The sequence below is a fragment of the Alosa alosa genome, chromosome 22 (assembly GCF_017589495.1).
Source record: "Alosa alosa isolate M-15738 ecotype Scorff River chromosome 22, AALO_Geno_1.1, whole genome shotgun sequence".
In the NCBI taxonomy this organism is placed as follows: Eukaryota; Metazoa; Chordata; class Actinopteri; order Clupeiformes; family Clupeidae; genus Alosa; species Alosa alosa.
Genome location: NC_063210.1, coordinates 3873742 through 3888087, shown reverse-complemented (window position 1 = coordinate 3888087; position 14346 = coordinate 3873742). Strand labels below are relative to the sequence as shown.

Genomic DNA, 14346 nt, shown 5'->3' with positions numbered 1-14346 from the left:
CATTTCCAAATATTTAAAAAAATAATTGTTAATTTGTTTTTAATGTTGATAACGTATTTCTCAGTAGCAGTAAATCTGTATGGAGTTCTTAATTTGTTTGTATTGAATGGTTAAATGATTGTTTGAATGAATGAATGTTTCACTTTAAAACAAATTTTTTTATCCTGACCGTAATGTTTACTGAATAAGTAAGCTAGTATAGTGGTATCCGTGTGCATCCCACAATATTCCCTCTGGTTGCCCCCGGAAACACAAGGATGCAGATTGCCAGAATTCAGTGACTGAGCGAGTGGGAAAACTACGGCATGAATGAGATTTTCCTGGGTGGGAACTGGAATAGGAAAGGAAACCCCTCGTGCACACATACACACTCAGACACACACACACACACACACACATACACTGCCAGGACGTGGGATTCTCAAAATTGGCCTTTTGTTTCATGCACTAATGCTTGACTGATATGGGCTTAATGAACACAAGCTGTGTGTGTGAGTGTGTGCGTGCGTGCGTGCGTGCGTGCGTGCGTGCGTGCGTGCGTGTGTGTGTGTGTGTGTGTGTGTGTGTGATTGGAATGGACAAACCTTGTGAACAGGAGCAGTGAGCGGAGGAATTTGTGGGAACAGTGAAATAGACAGAAGGAAGACGCAACAATGGTGAAAGAATGCTGAGTTTGGGACTCTGTTCCTGTGTGTGTGTGTGATGCACTATGAGGAGGAGTTCAGGAAGTCAATGCTTGACTCTCCTTAAGATTTGCACTTTGGATTTACACTTACTGCACTAACTTCACAATGGAATTAAGTATTTTTAACCATGTATCTACATACAACCAACATTGTCAATGGTGATGAATATACTGTATGTTAAGTCATTTTCACAAAACTATTACAAAAATCAGTTAACCTCTTCTAAATGAATTAGTTACAAATTTTATAACTGAGCAAACCCATTTGGCACCAGTCTTGCTGGATCTTGAGGGTTTGTGCACATAAGTATTCCCCAAGAGGATTTGGTTCAAGTCAAATCCCACTGGTATGTGTAAGTGGCACTCGCCTGATCCGTGGGGTGGCCTCCACAGATGTTCCACAACACGGTTCAAGTCCAGACACAGCCAGGCCACTGGGGCCCATTGAGAGGCTTGTCCCAGCAGCTCTTAAGTGCTGTCTTGGCTGTGGGTTGCAGGTCATTGCCATGATGAAAAGTGACCCTTTGCCCCAGTCTGAGGTTGTGTGCTCTCTGCAACAAATTTTCTTCAAGGACCTCTCTGGGTTTGGGTGTATTCATGTGCCTCTTAGTACTGACCAGTCCACTCGCCCCTACAGCACAATGTTGAGACCACCACACACTAGTAATGAGGAGTCCATAGAGTGCATCATTTGAGCCTCACAGACCCTTTGGGAAGTAAACCCAAAGAGTTCAGTGTTTGTTTGAGATTTTGATCATCTATATTTTGTAAACTGTCTTTGCTTTAACATTGTTGTTCTGGGTTATTATTTGTAGATTATTGAACAAAAATACATATTTAAGAAATGTAAACTAAATATACGACCAAATGCAAAATAGTGGGTTGGTGAGATTCAGAGATTCAAGTTTCAGAACCCTTTTGTCATTTGTTTTCCCATCATTTGCAGTGTGTGCTGGATGTAGACATCAAGTGCTTTGTGCTGGGAAGTATAGTATTTTTGAGTATACCAATTCAGCTGTGAATAATAAATCTATAATGCGCTGAATAATTTATAGGCCGACAGTCTCACAGCTCTATTGTAATGAAATCTTTTAGAGGCCTGCACATTATTTTACTTAGCTCCTGTTCCCCAGTGATGAAGCCCTAAGATGTCATATATGAACATTTCATTTGGATGTCTGTTTTCTCAAGATCTCTTTGGATGCCTAATTTCTCAAGGTCCTGAGAAAATGACATGATTCATTTGATATCTAGTGGAACGCTCTTTACTGCTTTCCTGTGATTGTAAATTAATCGGCCAGTTTCAGCTTTGTTGGCGGAGCAGTCAACATGAGCTTGAAGTGGTGGTAGACAACACTGATCACCTAGGAAACAAAACCTTGGGAGACAGGGTTCCTGATAAATGTGTGCTAAATGTAACTTAAATAAAGCAGATCTTGTTGAATCTTCATAAAAGTGGACTGGCTAATGTCACTGATGTTTGAAAAGGGTAACATAAAGGCAACTGGAGCCTAGTAAACATTGCATATTTTTCTCCAGATCATCAAATTAATTGCCACTATCAAAATTACCGTAAAATGTGACTAAATGGCATCTTAGGGCTTCTATAGACCCCAAAATTCTACCTTTGCTTGTAGTAACCCTGGTTGCTACTGCATGTTGAAAGTGGAGCTGCACTGTTATGTGTGGATTCACATCACATGGAGAACAAGTCTACAGGTGGTTTCCTGACAGAAAAGGTCACTGTTCTGTTGGACTGTATACACTATTACCAAAATACCATAACTCATAGCAGTATATAACCTCAGGAAAAAAATATTTTACTTGTGTAGGGTTATCTATCTGGTGGCCAGCTGAGAATAGTAGGCCTGCTTTTCTGATAGATCTACACACACACACACACACACACACAAACGGACACAAGGTAGAAAAGGGATCCTATGCTGGTCTTTTCCCAAGGCTATTAAAAGTTATGCTCAAAATCAGTTAACAAATTCTTTGTTGAACCCTCTTTGAATTGTTGACTTGTGAAAGTTTTCAACTCTGTGTGAGACTTTTTTTAAAGAACTTTTTTTACATCAAAGAGTTGTCTGCATGGAAAAGATGCCCTGAGGAACTTTTCATAGAACTTTCCATAGAACCTGTGGAGAAACCCTTGAGGGGAACTTTCATCTCAAAGAATCTAGTTTGAATAAGTCTCTTCTCCAAGCAGAGTAGTGTGGAGCTTGGACCGTCTTTCCTGCTACCACTACAACCAGTAAGCCAGTGTGGATTCAAACAGATACTGGCAGATCGAGGTTGCTATGGTCATCTGACTCATGTTAAACCCATCGAGTCATGTTCCCTTGACCATGACGCATCTGGAGTCCATCTCCCAGCTGGTTTTATAATCCCCACTAAGACTCACTAAGTCAGGCTTTTCCCCACCCTCAACATCTGAGACATTAAATTCCATTACTGTTAAAATATCAACCCATGTCATTCATCTAACTTTTGGTATGATTCATGATTTTATGGAAGATGCATGGCAAAATGGGCCCTGTAAACAGCATGACATGTTTCCAAGCTTCATGTAAAGTTGTTTGTTGATTGTTGATTATGGTCCCACAGCTCATGTGTAATGTATGGAAACTCACATAAGCATGATCTAAATGCCGAACGAGAGATGTAGGAGACATCTCCAAGATGTCTTAGGAGTGGCACTGTAGGAGGTTGAATTAAGCCGAGAATTGTGCTCCACTAAAAAACTTGGAATGCAGTGTGAAAATGTCTCCCATTCTGTGTATGTGTGAGTGTGGAGGGGGTGAGAGCCTGGGACAGTGCAGGGCAGGAGAATTTAGGGTGAGAGAGTGGAAATGGGAGGAGAAAGGGGAGCAGAGAATTTAGGGGGCAAAAGAAAAGGAGCGAGAGAGGGAGAGGGAGAAAGCGGCAGGCAAAGTAGGAGAAAGTGAGAGTATGAGGGAGGGAGGAAGGGAGAGAGAGGGAGGGAGAGTGCGCTCCCTCTTTCTTTCCCACACTCAGGCTGTTCCCACAGTGTACCCCTAATCCGGCTCTTAATTAGGAGAGAATTCCACAGCACATGCTCTCCCTCTCTTCTCTACCTCTCTTCTCTCTCTCTCTCTCTCTCTCTCTCCGTATCAGCTGTACCTCTCTCCCTCTTCTCACACATTGCTCTCTCTCTCTCCCCCTCGCTCCCATTCCCCGTATCTCTCCCTGTCACCCTCTGTCTCCCTCATTCTCTCGTTCTCCATGGCTAGTTTCTCTGTTCTCCTCTGTCCTTCATCAGAACAACAGACCCCAACCTCACGGTGTCACCCCAATTTCCCATTCTGAGTCCTGCTGTGAGCCTGCTGGAGTAGCCATGTGTGCGTGTCAGGGTATGTGGGTGCTTGTGAGTGCAGGTGTGTGTGTGTACATGTGTGTGTGTGTGTGTGTATGTGATGTGAGAGAGAGGGAGGGAGAGAGAAAAAGAGAGAGAGAGAGAGAACCTCAGGGTAGCACAATAGGAATAAAGGGAGAACAGGTTCTCCAACCAGCTATAGATACATTACTGCTGACAGAAAAGTTCTCCAAACAGGTCACCATGACACTGATACAGGTAATATTTCCATTAATTGCTTGTAACTTGATTAGTATACAGTAAAGCAAACAATTAGTTAAATTAAATTAAATTAAAAACTAGATTATCATAATCACAGTGTCAAAACTACAGTGTGCATATTGAAGTATCAACAAACTAAAGTGTCTCAAGTGTAAAATAATGAAGACATTGCAAAAACGACATCAACTCTAAAGTCTGTTCAAACATCAAATGCATGTCATGGAAGAGTTGAATCTTGTTGCTACACTCTTTTGAGTGAAATTGAATTTGTGATACCATTTGTAGAATAAAACTAACTTTGCTGAATATGAGTAAATACTAAATAAAAGCAGCAAAATCATACTTCATCAGAGTTCATTTTGCACTTTATTTTCTCTGCTCAAAAAGTAGGTCTGCATAATTGTACTTGGTAATGAGATATAAAATGTTCTGTGCAAGTTGAGGGAGAGAGAGAAAGAGGTAGAGGGAGGTTTTGGAACAAGTGGAAAAAGCAAAAGGTGATTGGCAGTTTCGGTCTGCACCCCAGGCGCTCTTTCGCCCTTTGATTAGAAGAGTGCAGAAGAATAACAGTCTCCCCAGAGATAACCTGAGACAGGGCGAGAGGAGGCAGGAGAGGGAGGGGTGTACAGGTCACGCTTTGCTGTTTACAGGATTACAGAGTAATGCTTGTCTGTCTGAGTGAGCCAGAGAAAGAGAGAGAAGAGAGGAGGTGGCACTCTTTCGCTCCGTGAAGTTTCTGTCTTTTGTCCCCTATTGCTCCAAGTCTCAGCAGACTTGTGGGTCTCAAAAAACCACAAACTAGATTCTAATCACAGTCAAGCTGCAGCCACAAACAGGTGTGGGAGTGTGTGTGTGTGTGTGTGCGTGTGTGCGCGCGTGTATTTGTAGGTGTGCATATGTGTTTGTATGTGTCTGTGCATGTGTTTGTATGTGTGTGTGTGTGCGCGTGTTTGTATGTGTGTGTGTGTGTGTGTGTGTGTGTGTGTGTGTGTGTACAGATGATGTATTCTGCAGGTTGGGGCCCTGGGGAGTGTGTGTGTGTGTGTGTGTGTGTGTATTTGTAGGTATGCATGTATGTTTGTATGTGTCTGTATGTGTGTGCGTCCATGCGCGTGTTGAATGTGTGTGTGTGTGTGCGCGTGCATATGTGTGTGTGTATATGTGTGTATCTGTGTGTGTGTGTGTGTGTGTGTACAGATGATGTAGTATTCTGCAGGTGGGGGCCCTGGGGAGTGAGTGTTTGTGTGCTTGTGCAGGTGTGTGTGACCCCAGGGCACCTCTTGGACAGGACAAGGAGATGGAAGGCAGGTCACAAGCACAGCCACCTTTGACCTGTTCCTCTTCCTGTCGTGTGCCTTTCTTGTGTTTGTGTGTGTGTGTGTGTGTGTGTGTGTGTGTGTGTGTGTGGCGCGCGTGCGTGTGTGTGTGTGTTTCAGGTCGTACTCATGTTGCAAGTGGTCTCGCATCCATCTTTAGATAGACAACTAGGGTTGCCATATTGACCACACCTTTGTCTATCATCTGTGTGTGTGTGTGTGTGTGTGTGTGTAAACGTACTCATGTTGCAAATGGTCACACATCCATCTTTAGACAGACAACTGGGGGTGCTATGTTGACCACACCTTAGTCGACCTTAGTAAAACAAACACCCAAACATACACAAACACATAACCATCATACACTTACAAACATGCTATTCAATACTCACTCTGCTTCACTCACTAGACATTATGAGACCAATAGCTTGGTTTAAAGCACAAGTAATGTGTGTACCTGTGTGCTTTCTCAATTTCTGACGTCAATTAAAAACACACTGAACAAGTATCTAGGTCTGTTGTCAGGTGTTCGGTGTGATGTGTGGTATGTTGTAATGCTATGTGTGTGTGTGTGTGTGTGTGTTTGAGAGACCCCCTGTCAGCAGTTGGAGGGCAGCTGTGTGCAGCTGAATAAAGCTGGAGGCGTCTGTATGTGTGTGTATATGTATGTGTGTGTTTGTGTATGTGTGTTTGTGTGTGCGTGTGTGTGTGTGTTTGTGTAAGAGAATGTGTGTGAGTGTGTGTGTGAGGTGGGGTAATTCTCCCCCTGTGTCTTCCATCACAATGTCAGTTTTGGCGGGAAGGCCAGAGGCTGCCTGCGTGCCCCCTGCCTCACTGGCCCTGCACCCACACACACTCCCTCACACACGTTTTCCCTCCGCATTTTGAGGGGATTAGGGCCATCTGCAGACCCTTCAGGAACAAAAGTGGAGTTTTAGTGCCCAAGTATGACAACAGAGCTCCGTTAAAGAAAGGCCCCGCGCCTCCCTGCGTGTCCTTGTCACCCCACTATTTCCAGTCTCCAACAATCAGACGCTCCTCACAAGCAGCCTCCCAGTTCTGGCCAAGACTCTCCACGGGCCCACACAGGTGTGCTTAATGCAAGTAACCTACAACTCAACAACTCAACTGATTGGAACACAGGTTAGGTGAGCAACATTTCCATATAAAAATTTGCACAAAACTTGCATAATACAAGTTACTTAAAATTATGCACTCATTGTTAACACATACATCCTAACAGCAAATTGCCAACCATGCCACTGCAAAAATACTTTACAGTGTACTTTACTAGACAATAGGCTCAGTACTTTAACTGATTAATCATTTTCCGCAATCAGTATTGCAACCCAGTTAAATAAAACTTTTTATGTGGACCTATAATATGGCAGCTAAAAATATGTTTGTCACACTTTGTTGCACTAGTATTGTTCCCTTTAGCTGCTGAATTGTCTGTGCAAACACATTAGTTCTGTATTGTGGGGCATGCATGGGTGTGCATCCACATGTGTATGTTGGCCAGGGGCATGTTGTTGTAAATGTGCAGGTAATGGCAGGGAGCATCCTGGAGCCTTTTGTCCAGACTGAGAGCTTGTCTCCAGGGCTGGGCTCAGATCGCTTCCCCTCCCCTCCCTCTGGAACTACATAGGCACAGCGCCGAACCCAACCCATCCCCCTTCCTCTCTTTCCTGTTATTGACAAGACAGAGAGAGAGAGAGAGAAAGAGAGAGAGAGAGCATGTTCTTCACAAACCCAAACAGTTTTACGTCTGTGTCTGATATTTTTGCCAACTCTTGTAACATTGTTCCCTTTCAAGGGAACAAGCTGGCCTACAATGTGCTATTTCATGAAAATACTGTACCCATGGCTATTCTCATTAGATGTCAGAGGAGGGAGCATGCTGGCGGTATCCCTCTGCTCTGTGTGCAGCTCTAGCCAGTGAGACTACTCCAGTGGTTGTTATGAACTGTTGAGGCGGGACACAGCAGGCCTGCCCTTCTCAGTGCCCACTGGCTTTTAATGGGGATTTATGGCTTCCTGAGTTCAGCGAAGGGCTTCTGCACAGACACCCTGTCTTCATCCACAAACAGCTCTCTCTACACTCCCCTAGCACTTATTTACTAGTTAGACTACACTACACTTCACCGCACACACACACACACACACACATACAGAGCATGTACAGAGTCTTCTTTCCTTTCTTAGATAACTCAGGTCTTTTGATGTTCTCTTAATTATTTCTGTGGAGTGATATGCTGAAAAGGAGTTAGAAGTATCTGAAAAAAATACTGGAAAACATTTGTTTTATCTTTTGAAAAGTCTTTATAAAACACTCCACACACAACATTTACACACAACACTTACATAAAAACAATACTGACAAGACAGAGGTTTTCATAAGTTCCTATATGTTCTTATTTACATTTACCCACATTTACAAAACAATAGTTAACCTTTAAAATCATCTGAATCACATTGGTATTAATTAGGAACAACCCCTCCCGTAACAATAGCAATAACTCAGAGCACCCCCACCCTCATTCCCCCGGGGGCAATTTGGTTTCATCCGCTCCAGGCATTTAGTGCACGATAAACAGAGGAAGGACACATCTCTTGAAACAATCATCTATATTACAACACAAGTGAGATATTCTGGATGCAGCCTGGTCCTCGAGGCCTGTCAATTTGTTGTGAAAATAAATAAAATAAGATAAAAAAAAATAAAAAAAACCATCACAGTTCTGGAGAGAGACAGATCAGAAATGTACATGCAGCATAGTAACAAATCAAAAGACAAAATGGACACAAGTTTAGCCCGGCCTGACTAGCGGTAGCAGACAGAAATCATTGAATTATACAGGGGTCTAGCAGACAGTCAGACGGCCCTGTGTGAAGATAATTTATCTCTGAAGAGAGCAGCAGACCCTTCAGGCAGACTTAAAGTGCTCTGAGCTCTGTTCTGCCTTGCCTGCCTCAGTCAGTATTGGCAGCTTCTCTGCTAGCGTGCCGCTAAAGTTAGTGGATGCTAACCTTGAAGCTTACAGTTGTTTACACCGAGTTGCTCTGGCTCTTCTTAGAGCAAAAGCCTGGTGCTGTCTATTAAGAGCCATTTATAATTCATAATATATCCAGTTCTCTTGGCTCTTTGCTACATATAATCTGACTTTTTTCATTTGGTTTTATACAGTGCTTGCAGCTTCCAAATTCTCCAGATATATCCCTTCAGTCTCATGAGCAGTGCAAATGTCAATTTTCCCAAAAAATGAAAACAGGAGGTTAACTCTCCCTAATCTCAGGTACTTCAATCTCTCTATCAGGCTGGTCATGCAGCACTCATGGATTCTGGACTCCTGTCACCTATAAATAACATTTGGAGAATGAAACACAGACTATGTTGGAGAACAGACAGTGTGAAACACAGACTATGTTGGAGAACAGACAGCCATGTGTTGACATGTCTGTAGTCCTGCACATGTCTGTAGTCCTGACTGCAGTGAGTCTGTGTGTCTGTGACTGTGTCCTGAGTTGAGTCCTGTCAGGAGAACCCGTCAGCTTGGCTCTGTTGGGCCATAATTCACTCACTCCATTAATTAACCATTCTAGACACTCACTCCAAACAGTTAACCATTCCATCACACTCTAATCACTCTTCTCACTAGTTCAGTGAATGCAGTGTCCGGGCTGAGCTCTGTAGCGCCCCCTTCGTTTGAGCAGCTAGTATTGCACAGGGAAAAGCTCTCCCAAAATTTGTCCTCCCAGTAGAGCTCTGCATTCCCGGCACGCACACACAAGGCCAGGGGTTTGTTTGCTTCTCTGGCTCTTTCAGTGGTCTGCTGAGGTGCTGGTGTCCATGCCCCTCACACAGCGTCCAGTTCGCAGGGCATCTCCTGGGCCAGCCTGGCCTGGTTGTACGCCCGCTGGAAGTCCTTGTACCGCGGTGCACAGCCCAGCCACGCCTGGCCGAAATGGGCGTGGCCGGTGAACAGGAAGCTGCCGGGTCCTGGCCGGACGCCACACTGTAGCGGCGTGCGGAACTCTCCGGATCGTGTCAGGCGACCGCCGGTGAACAGGGCGGACTTCTGACGGAACACTCGTGTGGCGACCACCTTAATCACAGCGGCTCCAAGTGTTGGGTCAGGCTCCACTGCCCGGATGTTCCCACGTACCACTGCACACACAAACACACACATGAATATTCAGCTCTACTTCCGTAATACTGGAAAAAAAAAACATCTTCAAGTGTTCATATGTGTGCATCATGTGTGTGTGTGTGTGTGTGTGTGTGTGTGTGTAGGTTTGCAGGTCCGTGCTGGGATTAAGGAGCTCTGACTTTCGAAACCTGATCACCATCTAAGGGTCTTTGCTGTGGAGATGGCGATCCGTTCGGACATGTCTCAATTCCATCCAGATTAGAGCCCAGCGGCCGTGAGCAGGGAGGGGCAGGGCGGGGATTAGGCCGGAGGGGGGAGGGGGCACTAACAGAATTAGAGATGCTCTTTGACCTCTGACCCCTGTGGGGAGCGGGGGTGAGGGGTGGAGCTGGTGATGGGTAAAGCCCGGTGGTTTTGTGTGTGTGTGTGTGTGTGTGTGTGTGTGAGAGAGAGACATAGTTGTCAACTCACATTTCCCTCCAATTCACCTCTTTTTTTGTTTGTGTTGCACTTTAGACAATGTGAGGGTGCCTTACAGCTGACCAATCAGGACAGACAGAGAAAGGCCAGAAGAGGAGGGAGACCAGAGAGGGACACAAAGAGATGGACACTTTGTCCAACAAAGTGGCAAAACATACTTCTAATTACTTTCCTTTGGTGTGTGTGTGTGTGTGTGTGTGTGTGTGTTTTAAATCTCAACTCACCAAAGTCACTAGTACACACAGCCATGAGGATTTCTGTGTTGTTGCAGGGTCTGCATGCATCTGGGAAGAGAAAGAGAGACAGGGTCAATCTCAAAGCACTGAAGGCAATATCACTTCACTCAGCCTCTAAAGCCACATAATGCTATTCCGCACACATAAGACCCGGCCAGCATCAAAGATTACACAGCCAGCTGCTAGGTTTATGAGCAGAGGTGTGGGTGTGTGTTAAGTGTGAGAAATCCCACCTCATCAAAGCCTCCGAATCACAGGCGAGATCCTAACTGTAAACCACCCCGAGCATTTCCTCTTCCAGACCCTAACCCACCCATACACATTCACACACAGCACACATGGCCCACTCATTCTACTGGGAGTGTTAGACATGTTGGTATTGCATTGCACAAATGTTTCCCACTCTCTGCCCCTGCACTGGACACACACACAGATCACAGGAAGGCTGGTTGTTGGTGTGTGTAAAAGTGAGTGTGAGTGTTTCTGTGTGGTTCCTCTATGAATGTATGTATGCTATGCCATAGAGAATGGCTGAAACTTTTAAAGCTCTGCTCGGCCCAAGAAACTTTAAATGAGCCCCTCTCTGCAGCCCTCCTCCCCCATCTCGGTCGCCCCTGGAGACAGAACAAAGGGGAGCATCTCAGCTGATGAAAGCCCCCCTCCCCAAAGTTTCCACGGTAACTGGGCTCTCATGCAAGGCTGTGAAAGGCCGGCCCCTGGAGCCTCTCTCTCCACAGACAGGCCTTTTGTTCCAGGGACCCCCCCCCTCTCCTTCCCTTCCCCCTTCTCTCTCGTTCTCTCTCGCTCCGTCTATCTCTTTGGGATCTTTGGCCTGAAGGCAAATTACTCTACTCTGTCCAGGAATCCACAGGACCCAGACCCTGAGCAGGTTTACTAGGTGGTATTTAACTGGCTTTGCATGAGTTTGCAACTACACATGCATTTAAAATGAAATTATTTGGCCAGAGGATTTTTTTTTGTTTTTGAGCATAATGGAAAGGAAATGAAAAGACAGGCTTATTGTAGATGATTACGGGGGGATGGGTGATTTGGCTGCAGTTCACACTTCCTGTTTTGCTGCCAGGTCTGAGGTCAGTGCAGCCTAGTGTGCTGCTACTAAAAAGCTTTATCTGACTTACCCCAGATCAGTGAGCACTTTATTTATTAGATGACCTCACTTAAACTACTTAGTAGTTATTTGGCCTCTATACTGCAACATAGATAGATAAATTGGGGCTTATCCCAATGGAAAGTTAACTTATTCTCTCAACTCTCTGGAGCTAACAGGAATTATGAGGAGCTATATAGACATATTAATGTGTCCTCAAACCTCAAAAAACCTCAAAACTAGCACATCAAACTTCAACAGAAGTTCATCAGACAAAATGTCCCACTTCTTTTATCCTATCACCAAAGCTTTGAAGTAATCACAGGCCTCCCTTTCACTCTTTCATCCCACGTGATGGCTATCTTTGGCTTGATTCATTACTGTTATCTGACCATCCCAGCCAACCTTTGCCATGACCCCTCCCCTTTGGTAAGACGAGCTTTTCTCAAGATCTCTGTGCCAGCAAGATTTAATCACAGAGGTAACAGCTGAAGGAGCCGCTCTCTTGAAACCTCCCCACCCGAGCCTCCTCCGCCACACCGGCTGCCCTCCAACTCACCTTCACTGCTGACTGGATCGGAGTCGGCGGACATCCCCGGGGGCCAATCCCCTCGCAGCTCGTAGCGAAAGGCGGCCACCCGCCGGCTGATGTCCTGGTGCGGGGTGGCCTGCAGGAAGAGGGCCGGCCGCTCCCCCGGCGTGGCGCTGAAGCAGTGCACCCTGGGAGACGCGTTGACCTCGGCCTCGTCCTCGCCCAGGAGCAGCTCCAGGACGCCGCTGCGCTCCAGGTACAGCTGGGCGCCCCCAAACTGCTCGGCGGGCTTCACGCACACGGAGAGCACCCCGCCCGCACCGTTACCCACAAACCCCCAGGGCAGGCGCGGCGACAGCGTGAGACGGAGCGCCCCGGCCGGGTACAGCCACTCCACTGACCCCTCGGCACAGCGGAGCCAGACCTGCTCCACACTGCCCTGCAGCTGAGACAGCCCACTGCAGAGAGAGAGGGGGAGAAGAGAGAGAGAAAGAGAGAGAGTGGAGAGAGATATGGTCTAGTTAGTTTCCCTGCTTCGCTTCATCCATGTCTAATGTACAAGTGAGTGTTTCTGAGGTGGTTCTAAGTGATAATGACAACCTTTGCTTTAATCTGTAACAGAGACCTGTAAATCATTACACAAACTGGGCTCCAACAAAACACTGTCACATGATCCTGCTGAAACTGTACACTTCAGAGAGTCCTTTAGAACATCGCATACAGGCATACTCTCACACACTCACACTCATAGATTCCTTGCGTAGGAAGTGGAACAATTTTTGGAAACCGCAAGGCCAATCAGTGACTGAAGTCTGTGGTGAGACAGCTCTCTGATGAGGAGGGGATCCAGCATCAAAGACCACACATCAAATACTTTCCAGCAGCTGTGTCTGTTTGTGTGTGTGTCTGTGTATGTGTGCTAAAAGAATCACCAGACATACAGTAACTAAGTGGCCCCTGTTGCGGATTGAACATTTCTAAACACCACTGAAAAATGGAACTAAAATATAGAAATCATGTCATGCAAACTTAAACTATTAACAACTTACAAGTGCATCTCACCACAAAGCAGTGAAATACATGGATACATTTGGGTGAGCTCGGTGCAAAGGAATGCTGACAGGCTCCTTGCATGACCAACTGACTGATTTCAGTTTCAGAAAGTAATCGGGCAACTTGAGCGCACAACTAAAAGACTAGGCTACTAGTGTATGACATTCGTGTTTATCTAATCAATATTTTCAATAATAAATTGCTTTATAAGTGACTTAATACATCAGCAGCCGAAATGACTATATATTCTTCAAAAGAAAGGAAATATACATAGCATGAAACATTGAGTAATAACAATTAAGACCAATATGAGACGCAACTCTTTGGCTTTTAAAATCCCGTAGTAATAGCTGTACTTGCCTTCCCCTCCAGCTGCACTGGTCCTCTGAGTAGCTTGCAGTGGATGCATGTAGACCCGAGAGAAATGAAATCAATAAGGCTACAATCCCCAACATCTTCAACTGCTTCTGCTGCCGTTGCACGTTGGTCCGGGTGAATAGCTCAGGTAGTCCCAGTCCCTCTGGAGATCTCTCGTCCTCAGTTTGCAGACTCTCAGTTGTGATTAAATGACCGCCAAAAACCTAATCCTCCCATAGTCATACACTACACCTCTCCGTGACGCAAACTATAACCTGTCTCTGACTATCTCACTACTGTGCTGACGTCGTCGTCCACACAGCCCTGACCACTGACCTAACCGATGCGCGCTGACTGCCGCTACAGAAAAGAAGACTCAAGTTTTGCCTCAGAGAGGACAACTCCGCGAGCCAATCAGAGACCACGAGGTGAAACTTTAAACCACTCGCACCGAGCAGGCGTAACGGAGGCGTGTCTGGTCCAGAATTAAAGCCCAATGATTGTAATAGCTTTTTCTGAAAGAAGAAAAGCCGCACTTGGATATTTAATTGGAGGCCACTGGTCCTGCGCGCGGCCAATTTGAAACATAACACTTTACTTCACAATAACAGAGAGAAAATGTTACAGAGCAAGAACAGCTGTAATTGTGCTCGCGTTTCCCTTTTCTTCAACAGTAGGTCTACTACTCCAAGACAAGCCAGTATGAAAACATAATAAAACATATAAATGCGCTAGTTGGTTCGATTGGCCGACTGAAATGGGTCACGTTCAAAGAACTTTGTTGGATGCGCAGTAATAATATGTTAGTATTTTTTATACACTTAGTT

General features: G+C 45.4%; 1 protein-coding gene across 1 annotated transcript; it reads right to left on the bottom strand.

Annotated features, from left to right (window-relative positions):
• Positions 1-7911: 7911 nt before the first annotated feature.
• On the bottom strand, positions 7912-13890 carry metrn (meteorin, glial cell differentiation regulator). Its single transcript, XM_048234144.1, has 4 exons — positions 13523-13890; positions 12137-12567; positions 10458-10517; positions 7912-9770 (listed from the first exon to the last, which is right to left on the bottom strand). The coding sequence occupies exons 1-4, from the start codon at positions 13615-13617 to the stop codon at positions 9460-9462; spliced, it is 897 nt and encodes a 298-aa protein (XP_048090101.1). The 5' UTR covers positions 13618-13890; the 3' UTR covers positions 7912-9459.
• Between the last annotated feature and the right edge of the window lie 456 nt (positions 13891-14346).